Source organism: Physeter macrocephalus, chromosome 18, assembly GCF_002837175.3.
Source record: "Physeter macrocephalus isolate SW-GA chromosome 18, ASM283717v5, whole genome shotgun sequence".
Classification (NCBI taxonomy): Eukaryota; Metazoa; Chordata; class Mammalia; order Artiodactyla; family Physeteridae; genus Physeter; species Physeter macrocephalus.
Window position 1 is genome coordinate 76,970,733 of NC_041231.1, and position 23,127 is coordinate 76,993,859.

Below are 23,127 nucleotides of genomic sequence, written 5' to 3' on the forward strand. Positions count from 1 at the left end.
GAACAGGGATGTCTGTCCAGGAGGAGATCAGGGTCCTGGGAGATGGAAGGTGTTATATGTGTCTAGTTTCCTGGAGGGGTTGCTTATGAGGTGCTTATGATGTGGTTGCCTGTGAGGTAAATAATGGATGTATACATACAGACTTTTTTCCTGGTATGTAATTATTAGTCATTCATTCTTTGTGTATAGTACATATTACATATGTTTTAAAGTCAGACTTAGCAATATTTCCCTTTATATTTTCTTGGTTTTGTGTCATGTCTAAGCCAACCCCACTCCTAAATTATGGATTATTCTCCAGTAGATGTTTAATTGATTTGGAATGTATCTTTATGTAGGATGTGTAATAGGAACTAACTTGATTTTTTTCCCCTCCTGAATGGTTAGGGAGTTGTTTCAAGTTATTTGCTTTGAGAAGTCACCCTCCTCATATACTAAGATCTACATATACATTGGTCTGTTTCTGGACTGTCTTCTGTTTTATTATCTGTTTATTCCTGAGCCAACACCACAGTATTTTAATCATTATACTTTTATGGTATGTTTTGATCTCTGGTCCCTGCTTCCTGAAACACACTTTTTTCTTGGCCTCTATCACCTAATACTTGTCTATTTTTCTTTCTACTTTTCTGGCTACTCCTCAGTCTCCTCCACAGATTCTCTCTCTCTTTCTGCTCATCCCCTAAACATTAGTGTCTTCAGGATCCTTGCTCATTTTCATTCTATACAACCTCCCTGGGTGATCTTATCCACTCCCATGCTGATGACTCTCAAATACATATTTCTATTCCTAATGGTGTTCCTAAATATCTCTTCACTGTCCAATGGAACAGCAAACCTATCAAAAACTGAACTCATCTTTTCTCCTTACCTATACCCCAGTAAAGCTGGTCCTCCTCTGGTGTTCCCTCCTTCACTGAACGGCACGACTGGTCATAGAGTTGCTGAAGTAAAAAACCTGCTTGTCATCTCGACAGTCTCTCTCTACCCCTCCTCCTCTTCCTGGGCTCAACCACCATGCTCATTGGACCTCCTAAATATCTCTAGGGTTCACCCAGTTCTCTCCACCCCACTGTGACTACCCTAGTTCAGGCCTCTTTCACCAGCTTTTCTGTAAGATGTTATGGAAAAACCCGAACGAACTTTTTGGCCAACACAATAATTGGGTAATTCCAGTTGCTAGCTCTAACTGGTATCCCTGCCTCCTCCTTTATCCTGTCTGTAATCTAGACCCAGTGTAGAGATTAAATTTATAAAATGTAAATGTAATTATGTCACTCCCCTACTTAAATCTTTCAAAGGTTCCCTCACCCCGCTACGGGATCAAGTTCAAACGCTTTAACGTGGCTTATAAAGCCTTGCCATGATCTGGCTCCTGTTTGTCCATCACAGCCTTAACTCTTCATAAACTGAACTCTTTTTATTCCTTGAATAGAGGATGCTCTTGTATCTCAAGGTCTTGTTAAAAAACAAAGTTCAACTGAAGATTTGAAGATCTAAGTGGCTTTATTTAACAGTTCATGAATCAGGCGGCATCCCATCTAGTAAATACAAAGGCACTCTGAGGGGCTGTTCAAAATGCAAGACTTTTATAGAAAGGGGGGACAGGATAAGGAGGTTATAAGCGAAAGGAAAGAAAGGATTAGGGGGAATGTTGGGGGACTTATCTTGCAGATTACCTCACTAGCGCTGACTAGGAAATTCCAGACTGGTTAGTTTAAAATTCCACTCCAGGAGAAGCTGAAACTGTACTAGGTTAGGAAATGAGTCTTGGTGAGATTTAGCACAAGTGAATCCGTTTGGGGGTTGTTTCTTTCTAACAGCCTCCAGGACCACCAGGCCCTCCTCTTTACCTTTACTCATCCTACAGGTCACAGTTTCCTCCGGGACCACCCCTCACTCCCACCCCCTCTAGGTTAGGCGCTCCTGTTCTTCGCGTCCGCTGCCCATGTATGCCTTACTATATAATTCATCACATTGCATTGAATCTATTAGGCATTGAACCCTCTGCGGACAGCGCCTGCCTCTGGCTTTTTCGCCGTAGTCTCCAGCACCTAGGACAGGGCCTGGCACGAAGTAGGTGCGCAACGAATAGGGAACGCAGGAGAAAACGGATGCATGCGGGCGGGTGTCCTTTGGAAGGCAGCGCTAAATGGCTGAGAACCCGTGGTTTCCCTGTGGGAGAAGGGCTCAGCGGACTTGCCGGACGGTGTTAAGAAGGAGAGCGCAGAGCTCTATCCCCCACCCAGCTCAGCCTCCGCCACACTGACGCGGCGCCCCGCCCACTTTCGGGCAACGGAACCGGAAGTGGAGGCGCGGGTTTCCCATGAGGCTGCGCGGGGCGCCTATTCAAACCTCACGGAGAGTGGGGAGGAGGTCGTGATGGCAGCCCCAGAGCCGGAAGTGCAGTCCCCGGCCGCAGTCTCTGGTAAGGCGTGGGGTCCGGAGCTCGAGGAGTCTGTTTCCTCCCTACCGCTGCTCCCTCCAGTCACTTAGTCCCTGGCCCCTTCTCTGGCCCGTCTTCCTTGTCCCCATTTCCCGGCGTTCCTCCCAGTTCTGACTAGGCCCCGTTGACTCCATCGCCCCCACGGCCCTGGATTCCATTGGTTCACCCGCCTTTTCGCGACGGGTCTCTGGGCCCTGCTTGACTACACCTTCTCTCAACTCGTTTTCCCAGATCAGGGCCTCCACTTTCTGAGCAGAGCCCCAGTCGCTGCCTCCGAAATCCTCCACCCGTTCCCCACAAATCCCGCCGTCACTTCACCTTAGGCAACTGGGATCCGGAACCTCCGCGCCACCGCCCACAGGGGAGTTTTCGGAGGGAATCTGCATGTGTCGGGGTGTCGCCTCCGCAGTGGTGGCCGATGTCGCCACAAGGGAATGAGAAGACTGGCTTTGGCCTTTTAAGTTTTTCATTTTTCTCTCTTGTCCCCCTGGGCACCTACCAGATTTGGAGTGGTGTGAGAAGTCGGAGGAAACCCACGACCCCCAGATAGAATTTGAGACCACCTCCGCCCAGGAACCTCCCAATCTTTCGGAGCCCCTTCGCCCCAGAGACTGCGTGGTGCCAGTGGTGTTTCCCGGGCCTGTCAGCCAGGAAGGGTGCTCTCGGTTTACTTGTGAACTTCTGAAGCATATCATGTACCAACGCCAGCAACTCCCTCTGCCCTACGAACAGCTTAAGCACTTCTACCGAAAACCTCCCCAGGTGGGCACAGGCTTTGGGAGAAAATTGGTGGGGAGACTTTGTGGCTATTAGATGGTGGGCAGGTAAAAAGGGCGTCTAAGGAATCTTCAGGCCTGTCAGCCTAAGCAGCTGTAAGGGATGTTTCAGCCCTATGGCTTCTGTCCCTTTCTACCCACTCTAGTCTTGATAGTCTAACCCTTCCTGCTTTTCCTCTTGTTTTCTTTTTCTGAAACTCCTATGGTGTGTTGCATTTGGACTTCATGAACTGATCCTTTAATTTTAGTGTCTTTTCTGTCCATATCTTCATCTCTTTGTTTCTATGTTATATTTTCTATGGGTTTATGTTTATATAAATTTATATTTATATAAACTTCCTTGAGTTTATATTCTAACACTTACATCAATTTTTTTTTCTTTTTTGGCAGTCATAGTCTTAAGAGATTTTTCTTAATTTTACATGTTCCTTTTAAATTGCATCCTGTTGTTTCCTGTCTTTATGAACTTCTCTTACCTGTGGACGTTAATTATTGTATTTTTGAAGCTTTTCTCTGTTGCTTGCCGTGTCTCCGTTTCTTCCAGATTCCTTTTCCTATTCATTTGTTTTGGTCTCTTTCACGTTAGAGGCTTTTATTTGGTGTCTGATGAATATTTAAGAATAAGTCATTGAAAGTTCTGTGTGCATGGCTGGGCCTCTGAGCTAGCTGATAGCCTTGAAGGATATTGGGTAAGAAAGTAATGGTAGTGATAACAGGAAAGAGGATTATTTGGTCTAATAAAGGTGATTCTGGAGTTGTCTTCCAGTTAAACATGGCAAATTGAACACATGCTTATCTGTGCTCCCATCTGAAATACTACTAAATGAGAGAAATAGGAAGGAAGGAAAGAAAGAGAGAAAGAGGACTTCCAAAACATTCTGTCTGGGTGGAGGAAGTTGGCAGGTGATCTAAGGGTCCTTGCACAGGTGTTCCCTAAGTCCCCATGTGTTCACTTTTGTCTTCTGTTGTGCTTAAGTGGACAATTCCTGGGCCTTTATGGGCTTCTGCATTGTGAATCATTTCAAACTTCTCAGGGGAGTCCCCTCTGTCAGTACTTGGTATTCAGCTCTTTCGAACTCTTCCATCTGCTTTCTCTCTTCCAAAAATTTGTTGTTGCCTTTGGCCACTGTTGTCTATTTTCCAGTTCTTTTTCTTTTTTGCAATTTATTTATTTATTTATTTTTGGCTGTGTTGAGTCTTCGTTGCTGTGCGCCAGCTTTCTCTAGTTGCGGCAAGTGGGGGCTGCTCTTTGTTGCGGTGCGCGGGCTTCTCATTGCAGTGGCTTCTCTTTTTTGCGGAGCACGGGCTCTAGGCGTGAAGGCTTCAGTAGTTGTGCCACACGATTTCAGTAGTTGTGGCTTGTGGGCTCTAGAGTGCAGGCCCAGTAGTTGTGGCGCACAGGCTTAGTTGCTCCGCAGCATGTGGGATCTTCCCGGGCCAGGGCTTGAACCCGTGTCCCCTGCGTTGGCAGGCGGATTCTTTTTTTAAATTATTTATTTATTTATTTTTGGCTGTGTTGGGTCTTCGTTTCTGTGCAAGGGCTTTCTCTAGTTGTGGCAAGCGGGGGCTACTCTTCATCACGGTGCGCGGGCCTCTCACTATCGCAGCCTCTCTTGTTACGGAGCACAGGCTCCAGGTGCGCAGGCTCAGTAATTGTGGCTCACGGGCTTGGTTGCTCCGCGGCATGTGGGATCTTCCCAGACCGGGGCACGAACCCGCGTCCCCTGCAGGCAGATTCTCACTTCACTGTGCCACCAGGGAAGTCCCTTCCAGTTCTTTTTGCCCTTGGGAGTCCTCTTTTTCTCCCCTCCTTCCCTCCCTTCCTGTCTCCCTCCGTTCCCTCTTTCCTTCCTTCCTTCCTTCCTTCCTTCCTCCCTTCCTCCCTCCCTCCCTCCCTCCATCCCTCCCTTCCTTCCATTTGCCATGTTTAACTGGAGGATGAACTCCAGAATTTATTAGACCAAATAATCCTCAGTCTTGTTATCACTCTCAGCACAGCAAAAATTTGCCACCTGTTGTGCCACCACATCTCCTTGAGTATTTTAGTTGCTAATTTCTGGATGCCTCCTGCTTCAGAACACTGTCTTTTCTGTTCTAAGTGTGGAAGAATTATGATTTTGTACAAAGAACATAAGTTTCCTTTTTGATACATTACCCTCTGATAAAACCCAGTGTCTTGCCTGTGGCAGTTCACTGAACTGGAAATCCAGTCCCATAAGTCTACTCCATCCCAGAGGGCTCTTCAAAGGTCATTAGCTTTCCCCTACCTTGCAGAACTTCTCTGTCACCATTCTTTGTCCTCACAGGCAGAGGAAGTGGTGAAGAAGAAACCTCGGGCCACTGCCGAGGTGAGCGGCAGGAAATGCCAGCAAACCCTGGCAGAACTGGAGAGCGTCCTCAGCCACCTGGAGGGTCTCTTTGCCCGGACACTAGTACCACGAGTGCTGATCCTCCTTGGGGGCAATGCCCTCAGTCCCAAGGAGTTCTATGAGCTTGACTTGTCCCGCTTGGTCCCCAACAGCATAGACCCGAGCCTGAGCACAGCAGCTTGTTTGCGCCGCCTCTTCCGAGCCATTTTCATGGCTGATGCCTTCAGTGAGCTGCAGGTTCCTCCACTCATGGGCACCATTGTCATGGCACAGGGTCACCGCGACTGTGGAGAAGACTGGTTTCGACCCAAGCTCAACTACAGAGTGCCGAGCCGGGGCCACAAATTGACTGTGACCCTGTCCTGTGGCCGACCCGCCATCCCAGCTACGGCCTGGGAGGATTACATTTGGTTCCAGGCACCAGTGACACTGAAGGGCTTCCACGAATGAATGGGAATGCTCATCGTGAACACAATGGCTAAATTATCTTTCCCCCTGTGGCACCAAGTCACCCGTCTCTTGCTTGGAGCTAGTTAATTCCTGGTGAGAGGAAGGTTCTCTCCTTCTGGCTGCCTGCCTCCCTTGGACTTCCCGGGGGGCTGATGGTATGGCTAGGGCTGTAATAATCATCACTGAACAAGCATCTCTTTGAATCAAAGGCTGATTTTCCCAGAGGGTTCTGGGTTAGGTGTTTATTTTGGGGGTTGGAAAGCAAACATGGGCCCATAGACAGACACCCTTATGGAGGTGACCCTTTTCTGCTTTTTGCTGTGGCCTTTCAGAATTTTTACTAGGGACATAATGTGGATATGACTCATGAGCTTAAATATAAAATGTATGGATTAAATGTTACATTTTCCTGAAACTCTTTTAGCTTAAAGAGACTTCCCAGGCTTGAGGTTAGAGTATTTTATCTTCCCCCTTGGCCTCTTATGCTTTGGGCTTCCATGATTTTGTTTTTACTAATGATTCTTTCTCTTCATCAGCCCCAGGCCAATCTGGGAAGTTAAGTGACTTGGCCAAGGTTCTATAACAGTTCGATATCAGAGCTGGGGCAAGAGTTCCCATCAGCTAACTCCTAGCCTGATGTTCTTTACTTGCCACATGAGTATGTGTACCCAAAGCAGAGGTCACATGGGGGAAGGGAGCTGAGAAAAGAAAACCGAGATAGTCTTTGCAAAGCCTGATTGAACCGTAGGCTAAGGCACCAAGACTGCCCTGTAGGCTCGCTTCCCTGAGGCCAGATGTCCCTTCTGGAATTCCGCCCTGCCTCTCTCCATTGCAGTTGCGTGGTGGCTGCTGGCAGTTACTGTTGGCAGTATTGTCCTCAGGCAAACCCTGCTCTCCTGCCTGTGGCTCTCTTTCCTCAGCTACATTTCTGGCTTCGCCATCCTGATCCTTAACTGTTATCCTCTCCAGCTTGATGCTGTCCTGACCACTAAGCACTGATGCCCTTTGTCCCTGAGAACACCTGCTTATTTCCTGGAAGCAAGTTGAAGACAGAATCCTTATCCTGCTGGTGTTGGAGATAGGGGTGTGTGTGTGAGTGTGTGTGTGTGTGTGTGTGTGTGTGTAAATGGGGGCAATATATACTATTTTTTATGTTTTAAGAAGAATGTTTTATGTCTTTATGTTTTATATTTTAAGAAAACATAAAAATAGTTTATATTTTATAGTAGGTTTTAAGCACTTTACATACATTATCTAATCTAATAACCTTGAAAAGTTCATATTATAGTCCCTGTTTTATAGATGACGCTTGGGGAGATTGGGGAGGTTGAATAACTTGCATAAGATAAGTGTCGAAACCTGGATTCATGAGATTGAATAACTTGCATACGTGTCGAAACCTGGATTCAAACCCAGTCCAGCTGGCTCCAGAGGCTCAGTGCTTTACACTGTGCTGTACACCCTGTGTGATTTTACTCTGAGCTAATTAAACAGGGTTTGCCCTACTGAAGGTGGTAGAATTGGAAAGCTGCAGGACTTCCGTCTCTGGCTTCAGATTGTGTTTCGTGACATGGAACCTGCCATTTATTGGTGCGGAGTAAATGTGGAATCAACGCAAACAAAAGGTTTGAGATCTTTTCTGTGCTGTGTCCACTTGAAGCATATTCCACCAGCTGGACTTTGCTGGTTTTGTGTCTGATATTACCTTACAGAAGAGGAGCAGGGCCATATCTCGCACTTGGGAAGGGACAGGCTGAGGGGTCTGCCTAAAGGGAGGGAGCGTTTTGAACAAGGGAGTTATAAATTGTTTTGAGATGTAAGACACATTAAGCCAAGTCAGATCCCTCAAGTACTACTTTTAAAAGCCTTCATAAACAATGTCTAGGCAATCAAAACAAAGTAATTATTCAGGTAATTTAGACACTTCTCTGTCGGGTTGGCATTGGGGCCTGGTCATTCTGGTTTCATGAGTCCTCCAAAGGAATCCAGAAATTAAAAGATCAGTTAATAATTTTATCAATAGATCCCATCTCCTCTGACAACAAGCCTGCTGAGGCACCTGTTTATCTCTTTTTAAAAATTAATTTATTTATTTTTGGCTGCATTGGGTCTTCGTTGCTGAGCACGGGCTTTCTCTAGTTGTGGCGAGCGGGGCTACTCCTCGTTTTGGTGTGCGGGCTTCTCATCGCGGGGGCTTCTCTTTGTTGCGGAGCACAGGCTCGAGGTGCATGGGCTTCAGTAGTTGTGGCACACGGGCTTCAGTAGTTGTGGTTCGTGGGCTCTAGAGCGCAGGCTCAGTAGTTGTGGCGCACGGGCTTAGTTGCTCCTTGGCATGTGGGATCCTCCCGGACCAGGGATCGAACCTGTGTCCCCTGCATTGACAGAGAGATTCTTAACCACTGCGCCACTATGCAAGTCCCTGTTTATCTCTTAACCTTGGCTGGGCACTCCCGAGATGGATGTGAAGAAATAGTATCTAGCCCAGGGAGTGAAGAGCCCCAGCTTCAGTGGGGTTCTGGCCTTTCATCTGTTGCCACCACTTTCGCCTAAAAGCAACAGTTGTGGGGCTTGAGGTAGGTAAATGTAGGTGGTAGGGAACATGTAGTTGTTAATGTAAATGAAAATGTTGATGGGAAAGTGTAGTCTGTAAAATCACCCATTTTGTACCCCTCTTCGCACCCTCCTTTCCCAAGGTATGGCCGTATACCTTGCCCCATTGCCTAGGCCCCAGCTACCCGTGCCGCAGGGCTAGTGGGATCTTAATTCCCCCACCAGGCATTGGCCCAGGTCCTCAGGCAGTGAAAGCGGGGAGTCCTCACCAACCACTGGGCAGCTGGGGAACTTCACCGCTCCCTCCCCCTCTCATCACTTTGCCTAGGTCTTTGTAAGACCTGGCTTTGCGGGGAATTAATTGCCTTGGTATCCTAGAGCCAAGAGGATGTCAGATTCTTTTCTGCATAGATAAGTCTGAGGCCAAGAAAGGACACGACTGGAGTGAAATAATATAGCTAGTGTCGCTGTTGCATTTTTCTTCCCAAACCCCCACTGCATATACAGTGAGGACTCAGTAAATGTCGACCGTATGTAAGGGCTTAGGGAAAGCAAAAATATCCCCAGAATTTGGCTAATTTGGACCTCCAACCTATCAACTGTATCCTACCTGTTTGGGGGGAAAACCACGCACGCCGTTTCCCTGACAACTGAACACCTCCCGACACCTACTCGGGAAAGGAAGCGGGAGGGAGCTAGTGTACCCCCAGGCTTTTCGGAAGGGCTCCATGGGAAGAAGGGCTGGCAGGAGGCCCCAGAAGGTTGGGCTGCAGAAGGTCGCGTGCGTGAAATCCCGCTTCCGGTCGGAAGGAAGGGCGGAGCTTTGGGTCTCAGTGGACACCGGCTTCTCCTAGCAACCTGTTAGGCGTTGAGCAGAGCCGCTGGAGCAATGGACGAAGAGAGCCTCCTATTGTCTCTGGAGCTGGCGTCCGGTAGTGGGCAGGGCCTCAGCCCGGACCATCGGGCCTCACTGCTCACTTCCCTTATGCTGGTTAAACGCGACTACCGCTTCGATCGGGTCCTTTTCTGGGGCCGCATCCTAGGCCTCGTCGCCGATTACTACATCGCGCAGGGCCTGAGCGAGGACCAGCTCGCACCGCGCAAGACCCTGTACAGGTGGAGGCGGCGCCCGGGCTGGCTGAGGCCACAGGGGGATACTGAGGAGCCGGGGGCTAGCGAGGGCTGGGAAGGGGTGGGTGCGAGGTAGGATCGAAAGGGGTGAGGTCCAGGAAGCGAGTGGGCGAGGTCCTCCCTGGGAGGACACGTGGGGAGGGGCGCCAGAGAAACTTAAGAGACTGGTGGGTTTATAATGGAAGTGTGGCAAGAACGGAGGCAGGGCAAGATGAAAGTTTCTGGAGAATGAAGACCCAGAGTAGACGTCAGGTGGTGGACCTGCTTTTTCAAAGAGTTCAGTTTGGAGAAGGGTCAGAAGCCTTGAGGGGTGGTGGGGAGCTGTTTGGAAGTGGGTACTGAAGCATCTTCGGTGGAGGTGTTGGCTCACAGGAGGCACTCTAGGAAGTAGTGAACGAATGTGGAATGGGAGAGAAGGGATTTAGAACTGAAGAAATTTCCCTGGACAGTGCCATACAGGACCATCCAGCCTCCTCTTTTTGATTACCCCTGACGATGGGGAGCTCACCATCTTACAAGCATTCCGTTGAGGCCGCAGGAAGTTGGAGACTTCATTTATCTATCTATGCATCAATCCAACATTGATTGGACGTATCCTGTGCTGGACTTGGGGTTAAAAAGATGGCTAAGACTCACCCCTATCTCCAAGTTATTCACATCCTAGGAAGGGAGACCAATGGGTAACCCAACAATTACAGCAAAGTGTCTTAAAACTGGGACAGAGGTGTACACAAAGAGGTGCCAGGGTGGGACATTCTCCTAGAGAGTAATTAGATAAGATTACTGAGATCTGAGAGATGATCTGGAGTTCTCCAGGAAAGTGTGGGGGACAGGCATGCCAGTTAGAGGGAACAACTGCAAGCTTACTGGCTTGAGCTGGCTTTGGGTGTTTTGGGAGAACAGTGGGCAGACAAACATGGCAGTGGCAGCCTAGGGTGTTATGTTGAACTGGATGGAGAGGCCAAGGGGTTTGAACTTTGTCCTCAGGCTATGGGGAGCCACTGAGGGCCTTTAATCAAGAAGAGCCTGCTCAGACCTGAGTGGGTAGAATGGTCTGGAAGTGGGTGAGCATTTGGAAGTCTGTTGCAGTGTCCAGATGAAGGGGGACTGAAAGGAGGAGGTAGCTGAGGGAATAGAGGGGAGGGATTGGAAAGATTTAAGTGGTAGACGTGGCGGGACTTGTGACTAAATGGGGAAAGGTGAAGAAGAGGTCAAGGTTGACCCTTCCTTCCAGCTTAGGCAGCTGGGTAAGTGCTGGTGCCCCCCACTGGGAGAGAATTCAGGAGGTACTAGGGAAGGCCTAGTGAATTTGGTGTGAGGTGCCTATGGGGCAGGGTGGTAAGGAGGCATAGTAAAGTACAGATCTGGAGTCCAGAAGAAAAATTTGGACTGAAGATAGAGATTTGAGACTCACTCTGTTCCAATCAGTTTTTATTTCTTTGGCACCTAGTATGTGCCAGGCATTGATCTGGGCATAGGGAATTCACTGTGAAAAGAGACAAAGTCCTTGTCTTCATGGAGTTTACATTTTAGTGTGTATGTGGGGGAGGGGAGACAGACAATAAATAAACATACACATATACTGCATACACTTAGCATTGGTGCTAAAGGAGACAGAGAATACAGGATGGGGTACTATTATAAATAGTAACATTTGAGAAGAGACCTGAAGCAACTGAGAGAGTAAGCTGTGTGTTTATCTCCGGGAAAAGCATTCCAGGCAAGTGCAAAGGCCCTGAGGCAGGTGTGTGCTTAGTGTAGTGTGGAACCCTGAAGAGGCTAGTGTGGCTAGAGAGGAGTGAGTGAGGGGGACTACTGCAGGACATGAGGTCAGAGAGGGGCCGAGACAATTGTGTAGGGCCCTGTGGGGCACTGTAAGGACTTGGCTCAATGGGAAGTCACTGGAAGGTTCTGCACAGAGACATGATCTGGCTTAGGTTTTAACAGCTGGGTGGGGACTAGACTGAAAGGGGAGCAGGTGTGGACTTGGGGAGACCGGTTAGGAAGCTACTGCAATATCTGGGCAAGAGTAGATGGTGGCTTGGACAAGGGTGGAAGCAGTGGAGGTGGTGAGAGGTGGCTGGATTCTGGATGTCAACTAGGGAGTAGCTGGGGTTCTAGGGGTCAGGTAGGTGAGACTGTGGAGAGAAAAGAGCAGTGAGAATAGATCCTTGGAAGTACTTAAGGCACTGGAGGAGGGAGAAGGGAGATGTCAAAGGAAATAGAAACGGAGATGCATTTGTTGGCTTTTAGGTCCCATGGATGACCTTCTTTGGAGCAGTTTCTTGGGGTGCCAGGGGCAGAATCATGGTGCAGTGGTCAAAGAGTGAAAGTGAGGGAGAGGAAGGGCTGCCACAGAGCAAATTGTTCTCGATTATGGTTCAGAGTTGGGGAAGAAGAGGGCAGGACAGGAAAGGGGCATTTTCTAGAGGGGCATGGGTTTGAGGGCTGTCGTTTTATAAAGCTGGGGCGTTTTCATGTTGTGAAGGAGCCAGTGGAGAGTGAAGGGAGGAAACGTGAGCAGAGAGCAGGCTGGGGACGCAGGCCCCACGTGGATGAGGGAGGAGTGGGAGGATATCCCATCCTGGCAGGATGTGAGAAAGAAGGGAAGACCTCAGAGGAGGAGAGCTTCTTGAGCCTGGGCTGGGCTTTCCTGAGAAGTGGGGGGAGATGGCCATGCTGTCAGCTCAGCAGGCAGGCTGAGCATGAATTTGGGGCCCACAGGAGCAGAGGCACCTGCAACTGAGGAAAGTTCAGCTTCCAGAAACTCATCTGGGACCTCACAGTCCAGATATCTATCTAGGAAGAAGCTCTTGGAATCTTGGCATACTGAAGCTTTTAAAAGATAAAGCTGAATTTCATCACATGTGGGGTGGGGTGCACCACAGGCACTTAGTGCTTCTTAGGGGAAAGATGTGACTCCCAACAGCTCTTCTTGGGCCTCACCTCTCTTGAGAAGGGGCGGGGGCAGGAAGCTGGAGTGAGAGGGGAGTTAGAATTGGGGTGATGAGGATGTTGTTGGCAGCCTGAACTGCATGGAGTGGAGCCTCCTGCCCCCTGCCACGGAGGAGATGGAGATGCAGACGTCTGTGGTGAAGGGCCGCTTCATGGGGGACCCCTCACATGAGTACGAACACACCGAGCTGCAGAAGGTGAATGAGGGCGAAAAGGTCTTTGAAGAAGAAGTAGTGGTGAGTGAAGACAAGAGGAGGAGGAGGGCCCGAATGAAAGGGACCTGGGCCATCCAAACCCCAGCCCAATGCACACTGCAGCAGAAACAACGTTTATCATCACTGCCACTGGGGCCAGCTGGGCCTGGGGTGCTGGGTGTGTAAGGCCCTGTGCCACTGTGCCAGTCCCATTGCTTCATCCTCATAGCTCTGGGAAGTTGGTACCTTACTTTCCAGGGGGTAGAGAGGAGGCAACTGAAACATAGAGAGGTTAAGTGACTTGCCCAGGGTAACACCACTCCTGAGTGATGACAGGGTGGCAAAGTGGCTGGGCAGCTCTCAGGGGAGCCGTGCTACGGGGCTGGGGCTGGGAAGAAGGGGTGTGTGCTTTGCTCTGGGGCAAGGGGGTGTGCGCAGGTGCTTATATTTTTGTATAAATTTGTATTTTACTAGATAATACATTCACTTGGTTCACAATTCACAAAAAGTAATATAGTAAAGTTTCCCTCCTACCCTATCCACCAGTCACTCAGGTCGTCTTTCTGGGGGTCATTAATATAACCAACCGTGTTGCATGTGTGTGTGTGTCCAAGTCTTGCCACTCAAAGTGCAGTCTGTATCGGAAGCATCACCATGCCCTGGGAGTTAGAAATGCAGACTCTTGGGCTGGCATCAGGATCTGAATTTTAACATGTCCCAAGGGGATTTATTTTTAATTTTTATTATTTTTAAAATAAGTTTGTTTATTTTTGGCCGCGCTGGGTCTTCGTTAATGCGCGCGGGCTTTCTCTAGTTGCGGCAAGTGGGGGCTTCTCATTGCGGTGGCTTCTCTTGCTGCAGGGCACGGGCACTAGGCGTGCAGGCTCAGTAGTTGTGGCTCGCGGGCTTAGTTGCTCTTCGGCATGGGGGATCTTCCTGGACCAGGGCTCGAACCTGTGTCCCCTGCATTGGCAGGCAGATTCTTAACCACTGTGCCGCCAGGGAAGTCCTTCCAAGGGGATTTAAATATGCATTAAAGTTTGAGAATCTCTGCTTCCAGAGACATTTTATGCAAGTACAAACCTCAGCCAATACCTCACCCCGACATATTCTCTTTTTAGCTTAAAAAACAAAAGAAAACAAATGGCAGCATGTTATGCACACAGTTCTGCACCTTGCTTTTTTCTCCTAACAACATATTTTGGAGATTTTTTTCTACATCAGTGCCTTGAAGAACTTCCCTATTCTTTTTACCATTGTGTGAACGTACCATATTTAACCGGCGTCTCATTCATGGAAACGTCGGTTTCCAAGTTTTTAGCTCTGACAAGCGATGCCACAGTGAATAAGCTTGTGCATGCGTCATTTCCCATGCGTGCACTCGATTTGAAGGATCAACTCCTAGAAATGGGATTGTGCAGTAAAAAAATAACCAGCCCAAGTTCTGAAACTAGAGAAACCTGGGATTCAAAACCCAGCCTCTGCACTGGAACCCAGGTGATGCCGAAACTCTGGGTCTAGGTCTATGATGATTCAGCTGCAACCCCGTGCCCACCTGACAAACTTAACCTCCCCTCAGTTTCATTTTCTGTAGAATTGGGATCATTATGTTTACTTTGCAGGCTTGTGCAGATTAAATGAGGTGACATATTTAAAGCCCCTGGCCCAGACACTTATTAAGTATTAGTTTCGATCTCCTTTGTAATCAATTCTAGTCAGCAGCCCATGGGAAACAGGTGGTTGGGTGACTTTGGGGGCTCCCACTGACATGTTTTCCCTGTCAAGTGCTGCTTTTTCCCAAACATCTCTATGAAGTCCTTTTGTTCATGGTTGCCCTTGATACTGGTTATAATCAAATTTCATCTGCGTAAAAATAGTATGTGGTGATGCTTGAGAAATAATGTTAAGTCAAAGGGCAGGATATGAAACTATATAAACTGTAACTCTAATTTTCCTTTGAATATAGGCATAGAAAAAAAGAATAGAAGGAAGTATACCAATATGTTATCAGCGATTACCTTTAGAAGGTGGGATTGAGTGGTTTTCATTTTCTTAGGTATATTATAAAATATTTCTCTATTACCCAGATAGTCTACAGTGAGCATGATAGCTTTTATATTTTAAAAAGGCAAAATAAGCAACATTAAAATATGATGATAGAATGGTTTGTTTCTGGAAAGGTACATAAAAAACCATTAACGGTGTCTGCCCCCAGTAAGGGCAATTTGGGGGCCAGGGATGAAGTGAGAGACTTTTTTTTTTTAAGTTTTAAATATTGCACTCATCACCAATTTAAGAAAGGAAGGGAGGGCGGGAAGGCGAGGACTCACCATCGTGATTTTCCATGGACCTGGCTTCTACACTGTGGTGACCCAGATCAGATGGTCATGCTGAGGCCCTTGCACCAGGGGTGACCGGGCACAGCGCCCTGGCAGGACGGCTTGTCTCCTGTCTCCTCAGGTCCAGATCAAGGAAGAGACCCGCTTGGTGTCCATCATTGACCAGATCGACAAGGCTGTGGCTGTCATCCCCCGAGGTGCCCTCTTTAAGACCCCTTTTGGACCCATCCGTGTCAACCGGACCTTTGAAGGTGAATTCTCAGGCATCTCTTAGGGCCAGAAGGTATCTCTTCCTGAGCATAGTTGGACACATGCCTGGGAGTCCAGGGGAGACTGCCCACTTTCTCAGAGAAAGAATAGCTGTGGCCACATCACTTGGGAGGATGTGCCCAATGACCTGGTATCTGTGCTTGGCATGGGTACCCAGTCACTGGGCCCTGACTCGTTTATGCCTAAGGGTGGGGGAGCATCTGGCCACCTGGGTCTGGGGCTTTGTGTGGTGCTGGGCTCCCCGCATTTTCCTACGCTCCTCCTCCATGGTCTGTCCTCATTGCAGGATCTGAGCCAAGTTAGGGCTGAGAGAACACTGCTCCCTTTTCGCCCTTCAGTCCCCCGTCAGTAGCTGACTGAGTCCTCTGCAAGCCCCTCCACGTGGTCCCCAATCATAGAGGAAGGGGGCTGTGGGGTTTGGGGATGACCTTCACTTCCTACCTGCCGCCTCTTTTGTAGGACTGTCCTCGTCTGAAGCCAAGAAGCTCAGTTCCTACTTCCACTTCAGGGAGCCTGTTGAGCTGAAGAACAAGACCTTGCTTGAGAAGGCTGACCTGGACCCCTCCCTGGACTTCATGGACTCCTTGGAGCATGACATCCCCAAAGGTAACAGCCTGTTACTTGGAGGACATTGGATTCGCCCCAGGTCAGAGCAGTGGGCCACGCCACCTGCCATTCTCCTCTAAGAGTGGGACCTAAGGCCTGGGTGGGAACTGGGGGTTCACTGTGGGGCCTTGAGGGTGGGGCTTCCCCAGGGCCCAATACAGGGCTCAGCTCCTAGTAAACAGCTGGTAAGTGTTTGCGGACGAAAGGATTGTCTTCCGTGTGCTTCCACAGACAGGAAGTCTCTCAGTGTTTCTTTTGATTTTCCTACCAATCTTGAATGGAGGCAAATTGGGAATCTCCCCCCACCCAAAACATCTCTGAAAACACCCCTGAAAATACTAGCCATACATACATCGCAATGGTTAGTTTCAGGGTTAGATCCAGTGCTTGGCACACAGCTGGTGCTCAGTGACTGGGTGCTGACCGACCGGCTGAGGCCACCTGCTAAGGAAATGAGTTCTATACATTTGCCTCCTGTTATGTGGTTGTACTTTTTAATCGTAAAACATACAACTTCATAGGCCTTTTTAAAAAAAAATATTTATTTGGCTGTGTTGGGTCTTCATTGCTGCGTGTGGTCTTTCTCTAGTTGCAGCGAGCGGGGGCTACTCTCTGTTGCGGTGCGTGGGCTTCTCATTGCGGTGGCTTCTCTTGCTGCGGAGCACAGGCTCTAGGTGCGCGGGCTTCAGTAGTTGTGGCACGTGGGCTCAGTAGTTGTGGCTCGTGGGCTCTAGAGCGCAGGCTCAGCAGTTGTGGCGCACGAGTTTAGCTGCTCCACGGCATGTGGGATCTTCCCGGACCAGGGATCGAACCCTTGTCCCCTGCATTGGTAGGTGGATTCTTAACCACCGTGCCACCAGGGAGGTCTCCGGAGGCCTTATTGTGCTTCAGGTCCCACCTGGCCCAGGCATACAGCCAGCAGTTGGTGGAGTCACAGAGACCCCATTTCCTTCCTGGGGTCCACCAGTAGAGACGGGCATGTCCTTGGAAGATGTTCTTGCTTGGATGCTGCATCCCAGGACAGGTGCCAGGCTCTGGGCATTCGGGGGCCAGACCCAAGGCACTGACTCAGCACCCCTGCTTCCTTCCCTCCCCACGCTTGGTGTTCTGAGAACTGGAGGGATCTGTTGTTGATGATGGCAAAGATAATGATACTAGTAACTACTCATAAAAGCAATGACACTGCTTATCGTGTGCCAGACATTGTACTGTCCTTCCCATGCCTTATCTCATTTTAATCTTCACAGCTGACCTATGAGGTAGATACTATTATTATCCCCATCTTATAGATGAAGAAACAGAGGCTCAGAGTTAAACCCAAGCACATAGTTAAGTGTTAGAGCATTAGACTCCAAGGCTCTGGCCTTAACTGTGGTGTCAAGTAGATGGTGTTTCATTTTAAGTGGACATTGGGAATGGCAGGACAATAGTCACCCCCACCACTAAGGGGAAACACTTCTGAGGAGCAATGAGCAACCCAGTCAGGCTGGAACTCAGGGTAGGGGTGGGACGGCAGTAGTCGTTAAAGGACAGGGCTCTGGAACCAGAAAGCCTGCGTTGGAATCCTGAATCTGCCGCATACTAGCTGGGTGACCTCAGGCAAGTCCCTCAATGTCCTTGTGCCTCAATTTGTAAAAGGGGAATAATACTTCCTACCTCATTGGGTTGTTATGAGAATTAAAGGAGTTAACACATATACAAAACATTTATAATAGTGCTTAACATATTGAGTAAGGACTCAAGTAAAAATTAATAATTATTACTGATCTTGTTGTCGGTAGCAAAAAGGCCTTAGAGGTGGGTTGGGCAGGCCTAGGAGAGCCTAGGCCAAGGGGTAGGAGGCGTAGACCAAGGCAGTAGGAGCTGCTGGTGGCTCGTGAGCAGGTCTGTGATAACAAGGCAGTGGTGCATGGATGGATGGAAAGGGGCAAGCCAGGGATCTGGAGGCTGTTTCAGGGCTACTGCAGTGCCCCAGGGGCTGGGCCGCGGGTGCCAGGTGGGTAAGGCCTGCCAGCAAAGAGTGGCTACTCTGGCCTCCACCACATGGGGGCTCCAGAGTGAACCCTCCTTGGGCATAGAAAGGGGGGTCCTGCACCTCTGAGGGAGATGAAGAAGGTTTACTGGGGATGGGCATTTCTCAACCACCAGGCATACTTCCCAGATTCCCATTACCTCCTCCAATTCTTTGCTCCCCACCTGGCAAGGCCAGATGGGGCTGCACATCCCTGGTTGATAAAGGGAGCCAGGAACACTGTGGTGGTGGGACCTGGCGCCATGGGCTGAATGGTGGATGGAGAAAAGTCCTCTTAGAGCCCCTAATCTGGGGGCAGCAGCCCCTCCTCCCTGATTCAGTGTGTGGCTGGAAAGCTCTGTCCGGTGCTGACTTCTCAGCCTTCTCACCTGCAGCAGGATGCTCCAGGGCCAGCGGATGAGGCGCTCCCTCCATAGCGCTGGGTGACTGGGGGGGGCTAACACAAGAGCGCCTCCTCCCCCTTGAGTCTAGACTTCTTGCCCTAACGGTGGGCCTTAGGGCTGAACCAACGATTCAACATCCCAGTCCCCCGCCCCCGCATGTTGCTTTCTCTGTAGTCCTGGAGCCTTAGGGGCTGAGGGCTCCTGATATCTCCTGTGTGTGGGCCTGAGGGGAGGGATGCTCCTGGCCTGACCTTGGGAAACCACAGCTTCTGGGCCTCCAGCTCCCTTCCTCCCAGAGCCAACACCAGAAAGCCTCCAGGAAGTCGGGCCCAGCTTTTTCTCATGATGTCTTGATGGGGGCCATGGTGTGGGGGTAAAGTGTGGATGGTCGGGGGAGGGCAGACACTCTGACTTTGCTCCCAGACTCCCTTCCTTATCTGCCAGTGAAAGAGCAAAAGGAGCGGCTGGGAGGCTGCCCCATCAGGCAGACAGCAGCCAGAATGGCTGCGCGGCCAAGTGAGGCCAAAATCCCGAGGAAGAGTTCCCTGGGACACCAGCACTGGCTGGAGGGGTGGAATCTGGGAGCCGTTTTCTGCCCAGGTAGGATCAGTTTCCTTTCTGGGTCTGAGGCAATTGTTCAGGGGAACTTCATGTCACCTGTGAGCAGGTATGGCTTAGATTGGCCCTGCCTGGGGCCACTAATGCCCTCCTGAACTGTGCCTTGGGGTCTGCGGAGTTTTGTGGGATTAGGGCTTTGGGAGCGGAACCATCCTCCTGGTGGATACAGGGCAACAGCTAAGAGTTCTCTGAGCTTGCGCTCTCGCCAGGTGAGACATGAAGCACCAGGTCAGGACGCCAGATTTCTAGGCAGTACTCTTGCCATTCAATGCTCCTTAATCTTCCACTCTATCAGCAAATAATAGCCACTGAGCAGCTACTATGTACCAGGCACCAGAGACGCCGCTGGGAACAAGACACCATCTTTGCCTCACAGAGGTTTGGGAAGATCAAATGAAACATTAAAGTAAAATAGAAGGTGCCTCACAAGCGAAGTCATAGGTGTCCTGGGAAGCAGAGCGAGCTGGGTAGAGGGCAGAGCGCCCCTCCTTGCTCCACTCTGGGCTGGAGCTGACAGATCTCAGGAACTGCTCAGCACAGGGCCGCTGAGGCTCCAGCACAATGCCCAGTTCAGGCAGCAGAGGGCAGCAAGGGGCCTGCTTCCCTGGAAAGCAGCGGGGGACCAGGGGTACAGCATCGAAGAGGGCTGGGGAACACGGTGTCCAGGATCAGCCTTCTCTTGGGGGGTGTGCAGGTGGCACCTCCCCTCCAGCCCTGTGGAAGCCTGGGTGACGGGTACTCGGTCTTCTGGACCGGGGGGCCTGGCCTTGCTCATCAATAAGACCGGGAACTCTTCTGCCTGGTTCCCCACCCCGCCCCCACCCCCTTCCCATGCGCTGTGGCCCTGGTGTGGCGGGAGTGGCTGCTCTGAGAAGGGGCCCATGGCCATTTCTGTGTGTGTGACAAGTTGTGTGGTGCTGGTCTGAGGACCGGTTTAAGCCATCTGCTGCCCCTGGACAGCCCTGAACCCCAGCCTGGTCCATTCTACTCCTCAAACTTAATCTCAGAGCTTTGCTGCCTTCCTTCCTGGTGGGCAGGAGAATATAACTATGATGAGCCTACCCCAGCCTGAGGTTTCCACATTGGCAAGGCGGGTGAGGCCCTGGAACTTCCTGCTGATGCAGGCGGGCCCATTCCTGATTTACCAGCTTATATCCCTCCTACCACACCCTCGAAGAAGAGCGCTTGTGGAGAAGAGTGGTTGCCAGGGGACCGGAGGGGAGGTCTGGGGAGACTTGGGAGAGACCAGGGGCTGTGAACAGAAACACCAGGGCTGCAGGAGGCTGCTTTCCCCAGAGTCCCACAGGTGGTGGCTGGCTGGGCCCAGCCTTTCCAGCAGTTGCAGTGAGAAAAGTGGGTGAAGGTGACAGCAAGCGCCTGGCTTCCCAGGTAGATGCTACGTGACTCCTGGCACGTTGAGAGTGTGTTTCCTGGGCGACAAGCTGCGCCAGGGACAAGGAAAGGAGTGTGACAGGAATGCAAGGGAGGGAGGAGGTAGTGTCATTGGCTGGCCGGCCACTTCACATGCCGCTCCTGTACTCGGCCAGCACCCTGGGCCTGCTCAGCACCGGCCCCCACCCTGGAGGCAGCACTGTATTTCTCTAGCATCCCCGTCAGTTTCTCCTTGCTCTTGGGTCGGGTGGGGAGAGCCCCTGCTGATGAGCCTGGGCCCCCTGGTGGCCAAACCCTAGGTGGGCAGGCTGGTGCCAGGGGAGGCCAGGACCCAGCCCTTGCCCAGGGTGTGCCAAGGCGCCAGCAACAGGGAACTGCTGATAGTAGTCTGGGCCGGGGGACTCCAGGATTCCAATTCTTTCTCCAGGGCAGCGTCTGGCTGCAAGCTGCCCTCCCCAGGTGGGCAGAGCCTGACCTTTTTCAGTTCAAGGGGGCTGTGTGGCCGTGGGCTCCAAGGGTGGGGAGGGACACCCCAGATGATGCTCTGGGAACTGGCAACGGGGGCTCACAGGGGCTATCTTCTGGGGGGCCTGTGCTCCTGGCCAGACGCTGAATGCAGTGCACTGGGAACACTTTGTTCTGTCACACCCCCTCTCTGGTTACCCCTAGGCCATCTGTTTTCTGGAACGAGTGACTGGGAAAGCAACAGGCCTTTAAGGCCTCTAGAACTCTGCGGGCAGGTCTATGAGGTGGAGATACGCAGAGGAAAGCTGCGAGCTAGGGGAAATACTCTCCACTTCTCTGACCAGGAAAGATACTGCCCCCATTCCCAACCTAGGCAGTGCCCCACCCAGAGCTCTGGGAACCCAGGAACACCCTTTCTTCTTAATGCTGTCTGGCCGGCACTGAGTGGGCCTGGGGGAGCGGGGTCAAGCCCACACTGTGCCTTCTGCTTCATCATCTCATGCATGGGTGGTGGCACTTGGTGCAGGACACTGCACAGTGCTGAGGTGGCCTCTCCTTAAGCAGCCCAGGGCCAGCTGACCTACACAGCCCCCAAAAGCTCTGGCTTTGACCTGGGCAGGTGCTGGCACCCTGAGTAGGGCTAAGCTGCCATCAGAGCCAGGGGTGCCTGGTGGTCAGGTCTCTTGGATTCAGGGTGGCCCCTGGAGGGTGGGACCTGAGCTCCGAGGCTGCTGGGTGTGGAGTGACCATGCTGGGCTGTGGCTGGAGGAGGCCTGGGGACAGAGGGGCAGTGGAAGCTAGGCAACCGGGCTGACCTGGCAGCTGATGAAGGCCTAGGCGCAGTTCTCAGCGCATCACTGGCTGGTCCAGCACCAAAACCTTCAAAGCATTTGCCTTTCTGGCAGGGCCTGGAGCAGAGCTGCGGCTGGGCCGGGCCGGGAGAGGCCTCAGTGCGCAGGGGAATAGAAGTTCCAGATCTGCATCCAGAGGCGATTTTCCCAGGCTCCTTCCTCCCACACAGCGGCTCCCTCCCTCGGTTCTGGAGCTGGATCAGGCCCTTCCCGCCAAGTCCTCACGGCTGCACAGCTCAGCCCCAGGCTGGGCTGCTCCCGTCTGGGGAGCAAAAACCAGGGCAGAACCCAGGACAGACAAAGGCTTATTAGCTGCAGCTCAAGTACCCTCCCGCCAAGGATGGCTCCCAGAAAGGGCTACTGAGCTGGGAGGCCTGAAACGGCCCCACTTCTATGTGAGCCTGGTCAGGTCGCATCCATCTCAGAGCAGAGGCTTCTGGCCTGGGGAAGAGAGAGCAAATGGCAAACAGCGGTGAAGCGCACCAGGACTGAAGGCCACCAGTGAGCATCCCTAGCGCAGGGTGAGAGGGAGCCCGGAGCCTCCCCTAGCCCAGCCCCAGCTCCCCTCTGCCTGTGCACTGTGGATTCGGCTTCCTCCCCCACGCAACCTTTCACTAGACTTGCTGACAGGAACAAAACGGACTGCTTTGAGTTTTACCTCTTTTCATTTCCTTTGCCCTCCCTCTGGAAGTGGTTTTAATGAGCAGTGAAACGGCTCAAAGGCAATCAGGAGGAGTTAAGTGCCGGGATAATTAAACTGTCTTCCCTTTTCCCACTGGAACCTTAATGCTTGGGCCTGGCTGCCCGGAGCCTGGGGCCTCTGAATACCCGTCAGGGGTCTGCCTCCACAGTGCCCAGGCCTTGCCTCCTGCTCTTCCTCAGGGTCCTGGAGCATCCAGATGGAGAGAGGCAACACCCTGGTGGTGCTGCGCAGCTTGCTCTGGCCAGGTCTCACCTTCTACCACGCTCCTCGCACCAAGAACTATGGCTACATCTACGTGGGCACTGGCGAGAAGAACATCGACCTGCCGTTCATGCTGTAGGAGGGCCGCCTGGGGAGTCTGGAGAGTCTCAACAGTATTTTCATAAAGTCCAGTGAATTTGGTCTGTTTGTTCTGTGCTGCTGCCTCCCCTCATCTCCACCTCCAACTGGTGTCCAGGCTGAGGAGAGGCCCAGCTAAATAGAGCAAGTGGCAGAGGGCTGGAATGTGCTAACGAGAGAGAATGGTGGGAGGAAATGGTGGGGGGAGAAGGTGACAGCCAGGAGCCCTCTGAGGAGGGCAGCTTCTTGGACTCAGGT

At 51.2% G+C, this 23,127-nt stretch overlaps 3 protein-coding genes across 5 annotated transcripts in view; 2 read left to right on the forward strand and 1 right to left on the reverse strand.

The window, feature by feature from the left end:
* The first annotated feature begins 2,322 nt into the window (after nucleotides 1-2,322).
* On the forward strand, nucleotides 2,323-15,351 carry MAD2L1BP (MAD2L1 binding protein). Its single transcript, XM_007107586.4, has 4 exons — nucleotides 2,323-2,428; nucleotides 2,949-3,208; nucleotides 5,529-7,125; nucleotides 15,332-15,351. The coding sequence occupies exons 1-3, from the start codon at nucleotides 2,383-2,385 to the stop codon at nucleotides 6,039-6,041; spliced, it is 819 nt and encodes a 272-aa protein (XP_007107648.1). The 5' UTR covers nucleotides 2,323-2,382; the 3' UTR covers nucleotides 6,042-7,125; nucleotides 15,332-15,351.
* The window catches only part of MRPS18A (mitochondrial ribosomal protein S18A), a 30,745-nt gene continuing 15,738 nt past the window's right edge, over nucleotides 8,121-23,127 (reverse strand). The window contains exon 7 of one of the 3 annotated variants that reach the window (XM_055079714.1): nucleotides 8,121-8,413. In XM_055079714.1, coding sequence (XP_054935689.1) covers nucleotides 8,336-8,413 — 78 coding nt within the window. In that variant the 3' untranslated portion in view covers nucleotides 8,121-8,335. Of the gene's footprint in view, nucleotides 8,414-16,606; nucleotides 17,211-22,217; nucleotides 22,269-23,127 lie in introns of those variants that run through there. The other 2 variants (XM_028478418.2, XM_028478419.1) reach the window with 2 other exon arrangements.
* Nucleotides 9,304-22,928, forward strand: RSPH9 (radial spoke head component 9). The gene is made up of 5 exons (XM_007107584.3): nucleotides 9,304-9,707; nucleotides 12,748-12,913; nucleotides 15,332-15,461; nucleotides 15,940-16,086; nucleotides 22,710-22,928. The coding sequence occupies exons 1-5, from the start codon at nucleotides 9,481-9,483 to the stop codon at nucleotides 22,868-22,870; spliced, it is 831 nt and encodes a 276-aa protein (XP_007107646.1). The 5' UTR covers nucleotides 9,304-9,480; the 3' UTR covers nucleotides 22,871-22,928.

Bases quoted from the DNA above. Each gene is read 5' to 3' on its own strand.
- RSPH9 (XM_007107584.3), top strand. From the start codon at position 9,481: ATGGACGAAGAGAGCCTCCTATTGTCTCTGGAGCTGGCGTCCGGTAGT. The intron at 9,708-12,747 runs GTGGAGGCGGCG...TGTTGTTGGCAG, and splicing joins CCGCGCAAGACCCTGTACAG to CCTGAACTGCATGGAGTGGA. The intron at 16,087-22,709 runs GTAACAGCCTGT...GCTCTTCCTCAG, and splicing joins GGAGCATGACATCCCCAAAG to GGTCCTGGAGCATCCAGATG.
- MAD2L1BP (XM_007107586.4), top strand. From the start codon at position 2,383: ATGGCAGCCCCAGAGCCGGAAGTGCAGTCCCCGGCCGCAGTCTCTG. The intron at 2,429-2,948 runs GTAAGGCGTGGG...GGCACCTACCAG, and splicing joins GTCCCCGGCCGCAGTCTCTG to ATTTGGAGTGGTGTGAGAAG. The intron at 3,209-5,528 runs GTGGGCACAGGC...TTGTCCTCACAG, and splicing joins TCTACCGAAAACCTCCCCAG to GCAGAGGAAGTGGTGAAGAA.